Source organism: Bombus pascuorum, chromosome 14 (assembly GCF_905332965.1).
Source record: "Bombus pascuorum chromosome 14, iyBomPasc1.1, whole genome shotgun sequence".
NCBI classification, from domain to species: domain Eukaryota; kingdom Metazoa; phylum Arthropoda; class Insecta; order Hymenoptera; family Apidae; genus Bombus; species Bombus pascuorum.
The window spans coordinates 1,566,651-1,581,918 of NC_083501.1; the positions used below are offsets into that span (position 1 = coordinate 1,566,651).

General features: G+C 44.9%; 1 protein-coding gene across 2 annotated transcripts; it reads right to left on the reverse strand.

The window, feature by feature from the left end:
• Positions 1 to 10: 10 nt before the first annotated feature.
• LOC132914195 (reticulon-4-interacting protein 1 homolog, mitochondrial-like) lies at positions 11 to 3,327 on the reverse strand. Of its 2 annotated transcripts, none has more exons than XM_060973067.1 (9): positions 3,196 to 3,327; positions 2,394 to 2,474; positions 1,980 to 2,220; positions 1,754 to 1,899; positions 1,476 to 1,625; positions 1,116 to 1,405; positions 574 to 759; positions 325 to 502; positions 11 to 255 (listed from the first exon to the last, which is right to left on the reverse strand). In XM_060973067.1, the coding sequence occupies exons 2-9, from the start codon at positions 2,439 to 2,441 to the stop codon at positions 52 to 54; spliced, it is 1,443 nt and encodes a 480-aa protein (XP_060829050.1). In that variant the 5' UTR covers positions 2,442 to 2,474; positions 3,196 to 3,327; the 3' UTR covers positions 11 to 51. The 2 variants fall into 2 exon arrangements, with proteins under 2 accessions (XP_060829050.1, XP_060829049.1); XM_060973066.1 differs by having other exon boundaries at positions 2,394 to 2,610; positions 3,196 to 3,321.
• Between the last annotated feature and the right edge of the window lie 11,941 nt (positions 3,328 to 15,268).

Here is a 15,268-nt window from a genome sequence, read left to right on the forward strand (position 1 = left end):
AACTGCGATATTCATATAACTGAAAACTTTTATACATATAATATTCAATTGTCACTGAAATGTTATTATAGTACTGCCGATAGCATTGGGATCTAATATATGATACAGTGCTTGTTCAATATTATGAGGACCATAGACCCTGTCTACAACCATCTGTAATTGATCAGTATCAACTAAATCGCATAATGCTTGTAAGTATGTTGAGTTAATTTTTGAACCTTCTTTCCATTGATACATATTAAATCCAAGCACGTACTGAAATAAATATCGAATTTGAAATCAAATTGCACAATAGAAAAATACTACGTATATAATTTCATTTACCTGTATTAGTAACTTTATTCGTACACATCCAGCAAATATGCTTCCAAATAAAAGACCTAATGAGTCAGACATTAACTGTTCGGGAACTGTAGAGACATAAAAGCCATAAGACGTTAAGTGCTGCTTTAGTATACGTTCATTAATTGGTTGACCCCCGGTATAAAATATAGTATCAAATCTAAAAATTTATTGATCGCTTAACACAAGTAAATTTAATATATTGTTAAATAATTGTTATATTGAACGTACTTATCATGTAATTTTAACTCTTTTTCTATATCTGAATCGTCTAATGGTATAACATCATCTGCTCCTAAAGCTTTTGATATAGGAATCGCATTCTGTCTACACATTGTAACTACATGTCCACCCCATAGCTTAACTAATTGAGTTAAGATACAACCGACAGGTGTATTTCCACCATATATAAGTACTCTATAGGATATTTAGTTTAAAAAGTAACTTCTATATACATATAATAATAAAATTATTTGTTTATCTGCAGTCAGACCCCCTATAACGCGGACTAAAAATGATACCACTGTTCCCATATAACGTGATTAAGAGTTGAAAATGACTCATTTCTGATATTTTTGCATTAACTGTTGAGCGATAAGGAGAGGTTGTTTACAGTGTGTATTGTGGAACTCATATTATTTTTTCATATTAAAAAAGGGCTACAGATTTATTTAGTTATAGTTTCTTGCGTTCTTGGATTCGTATAACGCGAAGTCCGTATAACACGGAAATATATTTCGCTTTATAGGGGGTCCTACTGTAGTTATTTATACCGTTTTCCTTTCGCATTGCCTTCCTGGATTGCAGATCTATTAACTAAAGCATCCCAGGCTAAACATCCATTGTAGGGAAGACTCGCAGATGCTTCAAAGGTAAAAAGTTTCGGTCGTTTAACTACTTGAGTTTCTGGGACAACTATGTATTCTGCCATTGTACCAGGAGCCCACGAAGGTACAGCTAAGAATACTTCGTCTCCAATGTCAAAATTAATAACACTTTGTCCTATACCTATCACAATTCCGGTACAATCTCTGCCCAATGTTACCGGGAGTTCTTTGTGTTTCTGAAAATGAATAAATAACATTTTTTAAATATAAGTAATACGATAAAACGGAGCATTTTAAATTACTTACACCAGAATTGAGGAGTCTTCTGTAAATTTTGGAATAACCATAACAAATTTTTGTATCAACAACATTAACAGAAGCTGCTTTAACTTGTACTAATAATTCGTTAGATCTTTCGATCATAGGCATTTCAGCATCGTCTATCATGGACACACCCTATATCGTTTATAATAAAAATATATTTGCTTCGGTAATATTGCTTCAGTTATATACTTACATTATTTAGTCGCATTAACCTAAGATTATTTATTTTTTTTACACGTCAATATAACTTAATATAATACCTCGATACCAATGTAATGGTGACACGTTATAGCTTTTATACGATGCATATGATGAGATATGTGCCCCCAATTAACTCCAGCATAATAACCAAGTAAAGTACCAACAACTAAACCTGTCAGACAAAATGCAAGTTCCCTTTTGGACGCTAGAAGAAGAATTATATTTTCATTTTTATCCAATTAATATTAATATTAAATAATGAAATGTTAAAATTTATTTTGCTACCTCCGTTAGTATATAAGCTTTCTATTTGTCTGTAAAGTACTCTAACATTAAAATGTGTATTATAGCATCGATGTTGTAATTGTTCCCAAGCATTTTCAATCCAAATAAGTATATGTTGTACAATGTCTTTGACATTTTGCATTGTTTGGTTCTCATATAATTTGTAAAAAATTTGACGTGCTTGAGTCAACCATGTTATGATCCATTGTTGTCCTTGTTGTACAAATAACGATGTTTGAATCTTCTCCCCCCAACAAAAAATTTAACATGTAATACCGAACGTCAATTATATTTCATTTATTTGAAAACAGATACGACAAATAATCGATAGTGATATATCTTTTATTTAATTTATAAATTAAGAGAAAGAGGAAGATAAAATAGCTGATAATTTTTACGAAAAATTACAATTACCTGAAGTGTCTCGACCTGATTCGATAGATGAAACCAAATTTCATCCATGATTTTGTATACAACTCGTTTGACAGTTCAGATCTAATAAATCATTTTATATTGCACACTGTTATAATGACCGGTTAACTGAAGATGCAGCACAGTAGTTATATAAATAAACGATTAACACATTTCGTATAACTCAAAATAGATACCAAGTTTCTGTTTCAACGTGTGACTGCGAGAACATTGGATATTATAGTTCTTAAATCGCTACGTTATGCATTATGTAAAACGTCGTCGCCTCGATCTCGAGGCGACCTGGAAAGGGATCTTATAAGGAATGATAAGAATTGATGAAACGCCGTTTGCTGTTGTACGAGATAGGTTAACTCTAGTCGTATAAATTTAACGTAAATTCATTTGTTTTTTGTGTGATATAACTCGTATAACGATTATTATGAAATTTTGTCACGCGAGATAAAAGCGCAAGAGTGAAATCTCGCAGTTTATTGCTAAAAAATGGTTTTATTTTTGTTAACAGGATAAAAAGTAACGCAATAAACAAAGATTATTTTAAAACAAAAATTCTGGTATTCATATATACGCGTATGTTCCCGATAAAAGATTTATTTATACTTGTTGATTGTGTAACATTAATGTTTTGACACAATTTTCTAAAGCGTCAAATATTTGTTTGCAAGGAAATTACTTGCGTTTTGATTTTATATAATGCATTTTACAGATTTTAAACTTGACTTTTAAAGAGAAGCAATTTGAATATGTTATACAATTATATCGTATATGTGTGCGTATATCATACCTTGCTAAAGATTCAGTTACTAATCTGCATATTTTTCACAATACATTTTCTTATGGTTGTTGAAAGAACAACGACCGTACGATCAGTACGTATGTTCACGCAATTACTTATTACTTCTGACACAGATCATGAGCGAATAGGTATTTTAAATATCTTTAAAGCGATACACTTTATCGATCAGTAAATTTTAGATCAAAGCTCGGTCGATAATATTATCGGTATAGTTATCGGTATAGTAGTGTTTCATCGTTCATCGATAAAGTTGAATCGCGATAAGATGAACGGTTAGTACGATAGAGCACTGTACTGGAATCCTGTATAGTCAATGGTACAGGTCGGTGGTATGGATTAAACTGCGGTTGGTAAAGCAGTTACGTGTATTTTTAAAGCATTTTTAAATCGTTCATTAGATGGCAATATTTTAGTTTTGTATAGAATTGTTTGTACAGAATTTATATAATCCCGGTTGGAATGTAAAAAGTAATCGTTACTCCAACCGTATAGGAAACTAGATATTTTAAAAGATATTAAAAAGCAGATTTTTAACTTAATACTGCTCGTATAAAAAGAACGTTAATCGAAAGACGAAAAATATACTTTCACCAATTATAGTTATTACCAATTATACTTTTCTATTTTTTCTTTATTTTACTTTTTTCTTTTTGTATGCCTTTTATTTCCGTAATCGTTATCCGCGTAATTACGCGATCTCTTTGTCCCTCGAATTCTCCTTATTCTTCGTACGAAAAAATTAACAATTAAGCAAGAAAAATGTTTTATGCCTTTTTGTCTCAACAATGCGTTCATACATATGCGCAAATACCGATAGAACGTGTTCATATCCAAATGTTACATTACGCGTTGTAAAATGCTGATCGAATCGTGCGAAATTGTACGATCGGCCGGAAGGAGCGGGTTCTCGAACGTTTTCAAAGATCGTTTTCGACATGTACGTACGCGTTCTACGTGTGTTTCACACGGTGAGTTCAAGGCTCGTGGCACATTAGCAAGTTGGTAGCCGTCCAGGCACGTCCTTCTGAATGAGTCCTGGCCGCTTTCCAGCGAGCAACCTATCCTTTTACGGGATATCACGGTGGCCGGCTACTGAAACTCGTCGAACCGTCCAAGTAGGACCGTCGACGCCGCTTCTTGTCGGGGATTATCGCCGGCAGTTGCGGCAAGTGCATCGAATTCCTCCGCGATTATCTACGAAAATTGCGGCAGAGTACCATTTTGCTGGCGCGACTAACTAGGGATGTCGAGATTTTTCCGCAATTTTAACATGCTACACAGATTGTTATCCATTATTACGATTATTCGTTCATCGAATTTTTCAATTATTTAAAATTTCTCGTTCGACATTTTGTCGATTACGGAGATACGCGTTATATCGAGTCATCGAATAATTGGAAGTTTTTCATGCCAGATCTTATTCATATCACTGACAACGTTAGATAGCAAACTTCCGATAGAATAATACATTTTTTATTCGAGCGCTAAAACGATTACCTACTTTGACTACCTTCGTTCTGTCCATGTTCTCCTGCAATCCAATATATAATATATAATATATAACATCTCCAAACGTAAGACTAAATCAATTTTCATAAATTCTCAGACAAGAATAGCCGCTGCTTAGACACGTAACGGCATTTCGCGAAGATCTTCGGTATCTTCCATTATCATCGGAGAATATATCGCACTCGTAACCGACGATCGGGCTATCGCGTTATTTTAAACAAATGCAAGTAAATCGAGAGAGGTAAATCGTAGGAATAACTGGCGTACTTTTAAAAAACCGTTGGTGCGATTTTAGAGGTGGCGCGGCTTGGAGTTTCAGGCCGTATTTGCCGGTTGACAAGCGTCGATCATCGGCCGCGACGCCGAAGGTTGGTCGTCGAAGGCCTACCGGTCGTAACCGCGAAAATTGCATCGTATTTGCGAAACAGCTGCGCCCGGGAACAGTTGTCCACGGCCAGTCGTAAACTCGCGTCAGGATCACTCTCTGTTACGCGTCGCTGCTTCGGAGGTTGGCGCGCGGTTTCGCTCGCGACCGCCGTTCTTCGAGGTGTTTCACATGCTAAGAACAGAGAGAAAATGAGAAAAAGAGGAAGAGAGAGAGGAGACAAGCGGCGTCCCGGCCTCGACACGGGCCACGTTTCTCTCGCACGTCGCTTCCTGCCTCCTTGGCCTGCTTCCAGGAATCGGTTCACCCTTTTACGGCCGGGTGTCACTGTGTCTGCATGGTCGGGAGGGGGAACGGCAAGGTCCCGGAAGTGGGAAATCTCGCGGCACTTTTTCGCCGACGAAAGTTTCGGCCAAACGTGGCAGGCAATCCGAGGGTGGAGTTGTCGGAAACGGCCGGATGTCGCGGAACTAGAAGGGGAGGCTGCGGTAGGAAGGGGTGACTTTGGCGAAGGAGTAACGAGAGCGCGGATTTTACGGAACGAGGGTTTCGGTATTGCGAATCCTCGAATTCTGGAAATAAGAAACGTCGTAACGCGAACAGCGGATCCTGGGACGAGCGAATGTATAAATAAAAGTTTGGCAAATGGAAATTTCCGGTGTGCGAGATTAGAATAAACAAATTTGCCAGATGGCACAAGAATTTCCGACGGGAGTTCTATTTGAAAAAGCGGGAATTTTCGAAAGCTACGGATCAGAAAATTCCGTAGGCAGAAACGTTTGAGGAAGGAGAAACCCCCCTGAGCGTGCCGGGGAAAAGGGAAATCTCAGAAGCGAGAGATCTTGTAACAGGGAATCTCCAGACGCCACGCGCGTATATTCGAATCAGCGCCTCGGTCCAGAAAGGCTTCGAAAGAAACGGTATCAAGAGAACGAAAACTCCGTGAAATCGACTTCGCCGGAAGTAATTTTCGTCAAAGTGGAACATTTTACAAGGAGATCAGCGTAGCAAAAAGAAAGAAAAAAAAAAAAGAAAAAAAGAAAAGAAAGAAGATGCACGAGAGAAAGGAACAAGGGATTAGTAAAAGGGAGAGGGAGGAAGAGGAAGAAGGAGAAAGATCGCGGACAAAAGGGTGCATCGGGGAAGAAGAACCATGCGGGCAAACTGAGAAAAGGAAATGGCGATCGAAGCGGTGACTGCGAAAGAAAGACAGTGCGGCGAAACAGGGCGTGAGATTTGCGAATTTGCGATAAAGGAAGGTCTCGTGACGGAGTCGCCGAGCAAAGGTAGACCTTACGAGATACAGAAATCAAGAGTAACGAAGTCGACGAACCAGGCAAGATAGAGAGAAGAAAGAAAGGTATTTGCGACAAGGAGGATTGGATGGTTTGGAACGGAAAGAGACGGGCAACGGTGAATAACGCGACGGAAGAGCACGGTACGGGAAGGAACCAAGGGAAAGGGACATTGGAGAGGTGGCGGAAGACGGAGACCAAACTCGTGGATGTTGAAGAGACGGCAGTGAGGGGGGAAAGCGATGGTGTAAATGTGCACGAGGTCTATTGTGCGATACGTGAAGCAATGGCGTCGGGTAGCGCGCGTGTTGCACACGTACACGAGGTTTATTATACGCACACTGTTTCGCGGTCGAGTGCATTCAGCCTAGCGACGACTTTCGGGGTGACAAAGGGGCTGACGAGGTATCGCGCCACTGCCAAAAAGCTGACGACACGCCGATACGTACATGCTGGGTAGAAAGTTTCCAGTTCTCCGGGGACAGGCAGCTTACAGTGGGTGTAAAGTGACCATTTGGGAAGGCGCGTCTGTGTCGGTGGAGAATACTCTCGAGGAAGGCGTCGTAGATGCGAGTTTCTGGCGTGTTCGTTGACAGATTTTTAACGCAAACTACGTTTTCCTCTTCGTAGACGCGACGAACGTGGGTTTATTTGTTTAAAAATTAGCGAAGCGATCGAACGCGATTAAAAATTTGTCAAACGGCTAGCGTTCCCCTTCCCATTCAGCAGCTAGCGTTTCTTGCATCTTTTTATCGGCGAGTCGATTGCAGCTCGGGTTCGAATGAAAAATGAAAGCGATATATTTTCTTTGTTCGCGCAAGACGATACGAATACGTACGTATAGGATATTTCCTTGTTACGTATAGAATATATGCCTTGTATATTTTAGACGCGGGATACGGTTCCGGCGATATCCTAAGAACAGATTGTTCGCTTGTTGTTTTTCTTATCGCGTATACAAATTGTGCATTACGCGGCTCGTGGATACGTATTTTAGCAGTTTCTCAGATCGCTTCCTTTTTCCGAAACTTCCTGGCGTCTCCGCGATTACGTTCTCGGAACGAAACCGGGAAATCATTCGACAAACGGAATTAGAAAATCGCGCTGTTCTATGCCGCCGAGACGCGATTTTCTCGCTGACATTTTTCGTCGAACACCGCGAGATTCGACAAATTTTCGTAAATGCTATCCGTCCGAACGATACTTTCCGGAAATATATATCGATAGGAGATCGTTTACCGCGAATCTAATTTCCATACGCGCGTACGAGGCACGCACTTTTGCGATCGTACGCGAATCACCGGTAGTTCGACGTAACATTTTCACCGTGAACATCCCCGCGTTCGACTCTTTCCGACGCAAAATTTTCCTCGCGAGCTATTCGTCGCTTTTGCCGAGTCCTTTGATCTTTGTCCTCGGCGCGTCGAATCTTCGAAATGACTAGAAGCCCCGCTAACTATAGATATTCTCGCGGTGAGCGAGCGTTCGAACGCGCGGCAGACTTTCCACGGTCGAGCGACGCTTCACGGGCTGTGAAAACGGCGGCGAAAGGAGATGCAAGAGGCGAAGACGCGACAACGGGAGAAGCGAGAGGAGGCGAAGGAGGACGAGGTGGAGGTGGCGGAGGAGGAAGAGACAGAAGGCGGAGGTGGAGGTTGCCAGAGATTCCGCGGGATGTCTGTGTTTGTCCATGGAAATCGGCAAAGGAGGTCAGCGTATGCAAATAACAGGGTCGCGAGGGTTGCCAGAGCCAGGAGGGTCCCGTGGGTCAACGGACAGGAAGGCATATAAGGCTGTCTCCCTTTCTCTTTGGTTTCGAGTTCGCCTCCTCCTCTCTCGCATCCCCTCCTTCTCGTGCTCGCCGTTGTCTCTCCCTCGGCCCATGCACGAGCTCTCGCACCAGCGACCGTTACGGCACCATATATTTCTAGAGGCAGCGGTGGCGGCGCGGCGGCACAGGAGTCACGTCTACAGATATAAAGGTGGTTCTAGCGTGTGCCGGTGTGCGCTCGCCTACGCTCGTGGAAATATTCGATTTTTACGATACGAGACGCGAGAGTACAGCACAGCCACACGGACGGAAAGAGCGAAAAGTGCGGGGAAAAGGCAGCAGGATCGTACCGTCCCTTGTACCAGCCACCGTTTTTACATCCTACTCCTCCCTTCCTGATTCCGCTCGAATCGCTCCTCTTCTTTTTTTTCTTTTTTCTTTCTCCTTGTTTCTCGCTCTCTTTCTCCCTTTCCCTCTACCATCTTCCTTTCTCATTCCACGATTCTCTATTCTGCCTCGCCGTGCCACCCTTCTCCCCATCGTCGTTTCCTCCACCTGATCGAGGAATTAAGTTACGACGATGGGAAGCTAGAAAAATGGCGATACCGGCAACATACGATATCTGTGCTGCCGGGCACGAGCACCGAGTGTACAGCCTCGGTATCGTGTTCCTGGGACCCCGGGGGGTAACTCCGCGTGTCGGTTGCCCTCGTCCTCGCGCAAATCGTCTTGTTTTGCATATCCAGTTGATCCAGCCGGCGCTCGTTCGCCGCCCTCGCAGTTTTCGTCCCTTCCGAAGAGACCACGAATTAGACGGTCCGCCGAGGGGACACGGGGACAGCTGCCATATGGCGAGAACCCGACTGCTTTGTCCTTTTCTCGTTCGCTTTCTCGTCCTTCCTTCTGCCTTTGATTCCCGTTTCCTGCTTTCGCAGCTTCTTTGCGCGATTGTTCTTTTTTTTTTCCGTTTCGAGTCCGAGTTTCCGCACGAGTGAAATTTGCGTTTCGTTGATCGTAGGATCGCGGTACTTTGATAAGGTTAATTAACCTGTTAGTTAGATCGTTTTCCCGACCAGAAGCTTCTTTCGGTCATGGAATTAACTCTTTGAGCGCTCACCGAAACAACCAAACGCGGACAAGCAAACTTGCTATCGCTGGAATCGCTCGTGGCCGTTCTAAACGACACGGTGATATCCGTTTCTTAATCAATTTTTTTTAAATCGATGCTTGCGCGTCGTATATCTTGAAACGAGGAGCGCACCAGCCAAGATCTTATTCGAACGAATAAATTATTACCTTCTAAATATTGGTACAATATTGGGCGTCGGGTTAACTCGTTTTACCGCAGTTAACGGGTCAAGTATTAACAGTACGATATCGACGGTAGCGTGATCGTAGTTGGCTGGTTATCGAGGTGAAGTTGGGTCGGTTGTTCGGGAATTTCTGAATACGGAGACCACAGGGGGAAAACATTGTAACTCACATTCTCCGTTCTTTTTTTTTTTTTTTTTTATAGAGAAACAATTTTAAAGTTGAAAACGCTCTGCATCGGCGATTCCATGTTACGAAAAGTGTGTTGTTCGGCTTTGCGACTAGATGTGTATCTGATTTGTAAAGTTACTTTCTCTCGGGTTGGATATATGTATCGATGTTCTATCGGTTACGTAACAGAACCATCGGTAACAACCATTTTATCGAAACCGATGCAAACTGGTTAAAAACTTACGGTAACGTTAAAAGGTCAAAGTCGATCGTAACGGGCACGGTTCGTTCGATTTTTCCGAATGTTCGGGAAAACGGCAGGCCATTTTCGGCCGACTGACCACCGCGTCGATGAAAAAAATCTGTTACCGGAAGCAGCCAAGAGAGAACCGGCCGCGGCCGAGAGACCAACGAACGCCGGTTTCGCCTTGTTCCTTTTTTCAATCCGGTGGCCTGAAGTCGTGGCCAGGCAGAAAGAGCGGTACCGTTTCCTTTCGCGAACGTACACTGGCCGCATTCGAATAAACGTGCCTACGCATCCCTCCCCTCCCTTCGGCCAATCCCCTTCCCATCGCTCGCCTCCCTCCTGCCTCGCGAGACCGATGTCCCGACGCGCAGCGTGAATTTTAATTAAAGCAATTAAGCATGCGTCCATAGGTAGTCGCATTAACCAGCGCGCGTCGCATTCATGGCTCTGCTCGTGCTCAAAAACGCGACAGCGATGTGTCACGCGACCGACAACGAAAGCCTGGACATCTGGTTGTCCGCTCTCCACCCCCGCAACCCGTTGTTTCACTCACCATTTTGCCAGAGCCACGGTACGCGGAATCCGCGAAAAGCGTCACGCTAATTTCTGCTCCAGCCTTTCTTTTAATTAGCGCTTCTCGTTAGATTACCGCTCCTCTCGAATATCGCGTCTGCCTTTCGCCAGATTTCTTTTTTAAAGGGTATTTTTTATTTGGGAGGGTCGCGACTAGCGATCGATTTCTTTCGAGAAGATTGGTATCGGAGGTCGGGGGCTTGAGGAAACGATCGTCGGAAGGGATCGTGGATTTCGTGGCGGAGTTTCTTGCGCGTGGAAAATTTTACGGACGATTGGTGTGTCTTTCGGGTGGGTGTCTTTTCGATTGGTATCCGCGGGTTTTCTATATCGTTTAATATTACCGTTTGATATTGCTCGAGCTATTTGTACGACGAACTGCGATGGAAATAAAAGCAACCGTTAATCGTTGTTCGAAGACGTCTAATAATCTGTACAAAGTAGAAATCCTTTTGATAGCAGAACTGTAACACTTTCAACTGTACGTTTTAATCGGAGCGTACATACGTACATCCTACGACCATCGTGTCAGAAACGTTTCTCCTAACGAATTACATCGAGCATCGTGGAGTATTGACAGCCGCGTTTCAAAAAGCTAAGCCAGCAGTCCCTCTGCCCCTGAGAAGAAAAAATATAAAAACGAACCTGTTCCGAAAAAAGAGAACGAAGAACTATCGTCGACCGCAACTCGCACCAATTTTTCACAACTACAAGTCCCACTAATTTTCCTCCGGCCATAATTCACCTTCCTCTCCTCGCGACCCTCCACGGCCCTCCTCCCACGTGCCGTTCTAACTTCCTCCAAAAAATCCAATACCCTCTCCCTGACCGGTGAAAACAAAACGAGGCAGAAAACGTCGACGAAAAAAACTATACGCGCGCGCACACTAGCAGATATTCACACTTACGCGGAGATATCCAGAAAGGTAGAGAGCAAAAATCCAACGCATCCTGGAATCCATGTGTATACGTTCAGGTTCTCTCTCTTTCTCTCTCTCTCTCTATCTATCTATCTATCTCCTCCCCCCCTGTATATAGGTATCCGCATGTATAGAAGAGGCGAGCGAGTTTCCTTGCCGTGGTGCGCTGCGCTGGCGGGCACGCGATCGAAAAGCGGCGGGCGTGGTGCGTTAAGTTCGAGGGTTTTCTGTGGATCGGTGCTCGGTTTGATGGCTAGGGTTGGGCGGTAGCCACAAGTGTCTGCCGGAGCGCCCTCTCTCATTAATTCTCCACCCTTGTTGCTTGTTAAGGTAGGGGTGGCTTGCCCCTGCCCTCTGGCACTCGCGCCACGACCCACCTCCCCACGTACTTGCTTCTCCGGGCCAACTCACTTTACTCTCGCCGGCGCGGCGGGAGGGTGGAAATGCTTTCTCGAGTGCGGCTGGAAGCCGGCGAAAGAGGGTGAGGCGCAGACAGAGAGAGGATAGAAACGTGCCAAGGGTGAGACGCAGCCTGCTCGTCGCGAGAGCGAGACAGGGAGGGTGAAACAGCCATCGGGAAAGATGGAACGAGGGACGAGGAAAGAAATGGTTGGTGGGGCGCGTGCGACGAGGAGAAAAACGTGGGTGAGAAAAATAGAGGGGAACGGTGGGCGATAGAGAGGAACGACACGGCTAGGAGAGCGAAGGAGAGAGAAAGAGCGGGACGGAGAGAGGATCGACGAGGGTCCAAGCGGCGAGACATCGGAATTGCGGTCGCCGCAGCCGCGATACATATATTATGTACACCCGTTAAGTGGCCGATGCAAATCGAACGTCACAGGCGGACGGTGGGCGTGCACGTGACTGTAAACGAGCCGATTAGCACGTCGTTTCTCTTATTCGACGCCTTTTCCACTGTGCCGTCGATAGCGGAACCGGGCCGCAGGCAGATTGCAATTTATGGGGAATTTTCCTCTTTTTGCCAGCCGGCAGGGGACTTCTCCCTCGCATGTGGCGAGACCTCGAGATACGGGGCCCGTTTATGGGGTAGTTAGCCTGTTTATAGCGACGGGTTTTCGGTTATTGGGATATTGGAATCGTTTAGAAGGATATCGAATTGGCTTAAAATAACAGAGTTATACCTGGTTTTAGGAAGCGTTTATCTTTAATTTTTCGTTTTTCATCGATATCAATGTTTTACATCGATTGGCCAGTCAAATTAATTTATTTTTACGTAGCGGTAGATTTCGCAGCTCGTGCACTAGTATGTGAAATGCCAGACATCCATAATATACTAAACGTTGTACGAGATAATTTACACATCGTCTATCCAACGTTAACGTTTAGCACCGAGGAGCGACACGAATCTACGAAAAATAACGTAATTTCTGTTAAAAAGAGGAGACCCGCGCGAAATATCCATACAGCATATGTCCAATTTCGTTAACAACGTACAAACTTACAACTTAACGTTTCTCGCGAAAGGAGAGCAAGAATATGGAAAAAAAACGGACGCAAGCCGAGTACAGTTAACCGGGCGATATCAAATTTTCAGCCGTTTGCAACAGACCACGCGCCATTTATTTATCTTCGAACCGAACCGAAGCCGCGCGACCGGAGCAATTTTCCCCTTCGCTTCGTTTGGCCGTCGAAAATTGCGTTTCCTTTTTTTTCTTTGGCGAGCGAGGAAAAACACGTGTTCACGGAACACGAGAGGGGCCCCGAGTTTCGGACCCCTGTCCACAGCTCGGGTCGACCGTCCACTTGATCGTTCGGTTCCCCTCGGTGCCCTCCGCCAACATACGGTATCCCGCCGCCAGCGTCCCCCTATCTCTTGGCATTTTTTTGTATCGTTGCACGCGCTCTGCCTGGATCCCTGGGCGTCTGTCATTCCGCCCCATCTCTCCTTCTTTCTCTCTCTTTTTCCCCGAAGCCCTTCGTGGTGCGGCGAGGGCAAATTTACGAGGAAAGAGGGTGGCTCGCTGGCGTGAGCGTGTAGCGTGTTCGTGTGAGAGAGTCGAGGGGGATGAGGCGGAAAGCGGAGGAACAGAGAGCTGTGCGTTGAATTAATTCGCGCTTCGCTGAAGGTCTCTCGTTCGAAATTCCCTCTTCCCGCCTCCTCTCCCTGTTTCCTGCCCCACGGCCGCCCCCGTCTCCTCTCTCTTGGGCTGGCTCGTTTCCCGATCCTCCGTATCGGCGGCGTGGGTCCTGCGAGAGTATCACGGCTGAAATCGTTACTCGTTCGGCTAAATACCACGAAAAGGCTCCGCGATGCAAACGAACCGTTCGGGAATCGGGCTCGTCGAATCGTTCGGCCGCGAATTAAAGATATCCCCTTTCCTACTCCCATGGGTGTACCCCTCTGCTGCTATACCGTACGGTGGTTCATCTTTTTCCTCCGCGTTCTTCGTATCGTTCCTCGTTTAACCCTGTACAACCGGATTTTTCTTTGTTCTTGCCAGAAAGATAAATTACGATTATCGATTACCATTCTTCAGTCTGATAGAAGAGCTAACGATAATTTGCCGAGGATGCACGCGATAACGATAAAAAGAATAGTATTCGAAGGGTCCCATAATTACGATTGGACTTTATTTTATTAAAAAACACTTGCTCGCGAACCAACATTCGTACACTATTAACGTCAGTAAGCGTTCTTAAGCATTTGCTCGGTCTCTTCTCTTTGACCTCCTCCCGTCAACTTCCCTTCGCCACTCATCTTTTTTCTGCTTTCTCTGCGGGCCTTATTTCATCCCCGCCACCGCCTTAGCCTTCCTGGATCGTCTTCTCGCTCCTTCTTTGGTCCCACTCGACCCCGTCTTTCTCGTCTCCTCCCCCCCTCCCCATTGATATTCCTTTTTTAATCCGCTGCTTCTTTTGCTCCTTTTCAGGGCCCTCTTTCGCCCGTTCCTTTCCCTTCCCTTTGCTTCAGCCTCGACTCCCACAGCTTTCTTCTGCGGTCGAGCTCCTCCTTGTCCTCGTCGTTCTTTCCTCGATCCCCTCGGGTCTCTTCTTCGGCCTTTCGTGACTCCACCGTACCTCCTCGTCCCTCTTGCGCGCGTACACTCTACCCGACCATACATATAACTGTCGCTCCCCTCGAAGAATTACCTCGGGGATAGACGTCCGGTCGGGCGAGTTCCACCAGAGGACTGGTCCCGTCCCGGCGGTCTCTCCTTCTTCCTCGTGGCTCTCTCGGAATCCTGTTATCGTGCCGGCTATCTTCCCCGAGTCGAGTCACCCGACCCGACCCGACCCGCGGAATGCCTAAAATTAAGCCTTTTTCGGGACACGCGATGCGTGTTTCTGAAACCGGCCGATTCGGTAGTACGGTGCGTATCTCGTTTGGAAAACGGGCAATGGTGGCAGTTGAAGGCCCAAGGAGGAGCAGTCGGGAGATCGATTTGAGATATGCAACTCGCGGCGACGCCTGCTTCCTACCTTGTGTCGCTTTCTACCGTGTTTGTGCAATTATTCGAAGAATTTGACGATACAAGTGCACATCCTCTTCCCCGAAATAACGTCAAGAAGCTAGCGAAATCAAATTGCAAAAGAAAAGCAGCCATCAATACACTTTCGCGATCTTATCTAATCCAATATAATAATCGTAATAAGCGTAATCCGGAAGAGTCGAAACATTTATTGTATAATCGAGTGACACGTGTTTAACGTTTCGTTAAAATCTCGACACGATATCATACACTTTGAAAGATCGAACGAGACCTGATTAAGACGAGAGGAATTAATTTAAACGACGATCGATGACGCTGGAGAAGATAAGAGAAGCATCTTCGTATCGATTTTGTCGACAAACGGTTCCTCTTTGTGTCAAAGGAATATTTGTTTGTCGGATAGAAGGGGCACTGAAACGATTCCGGA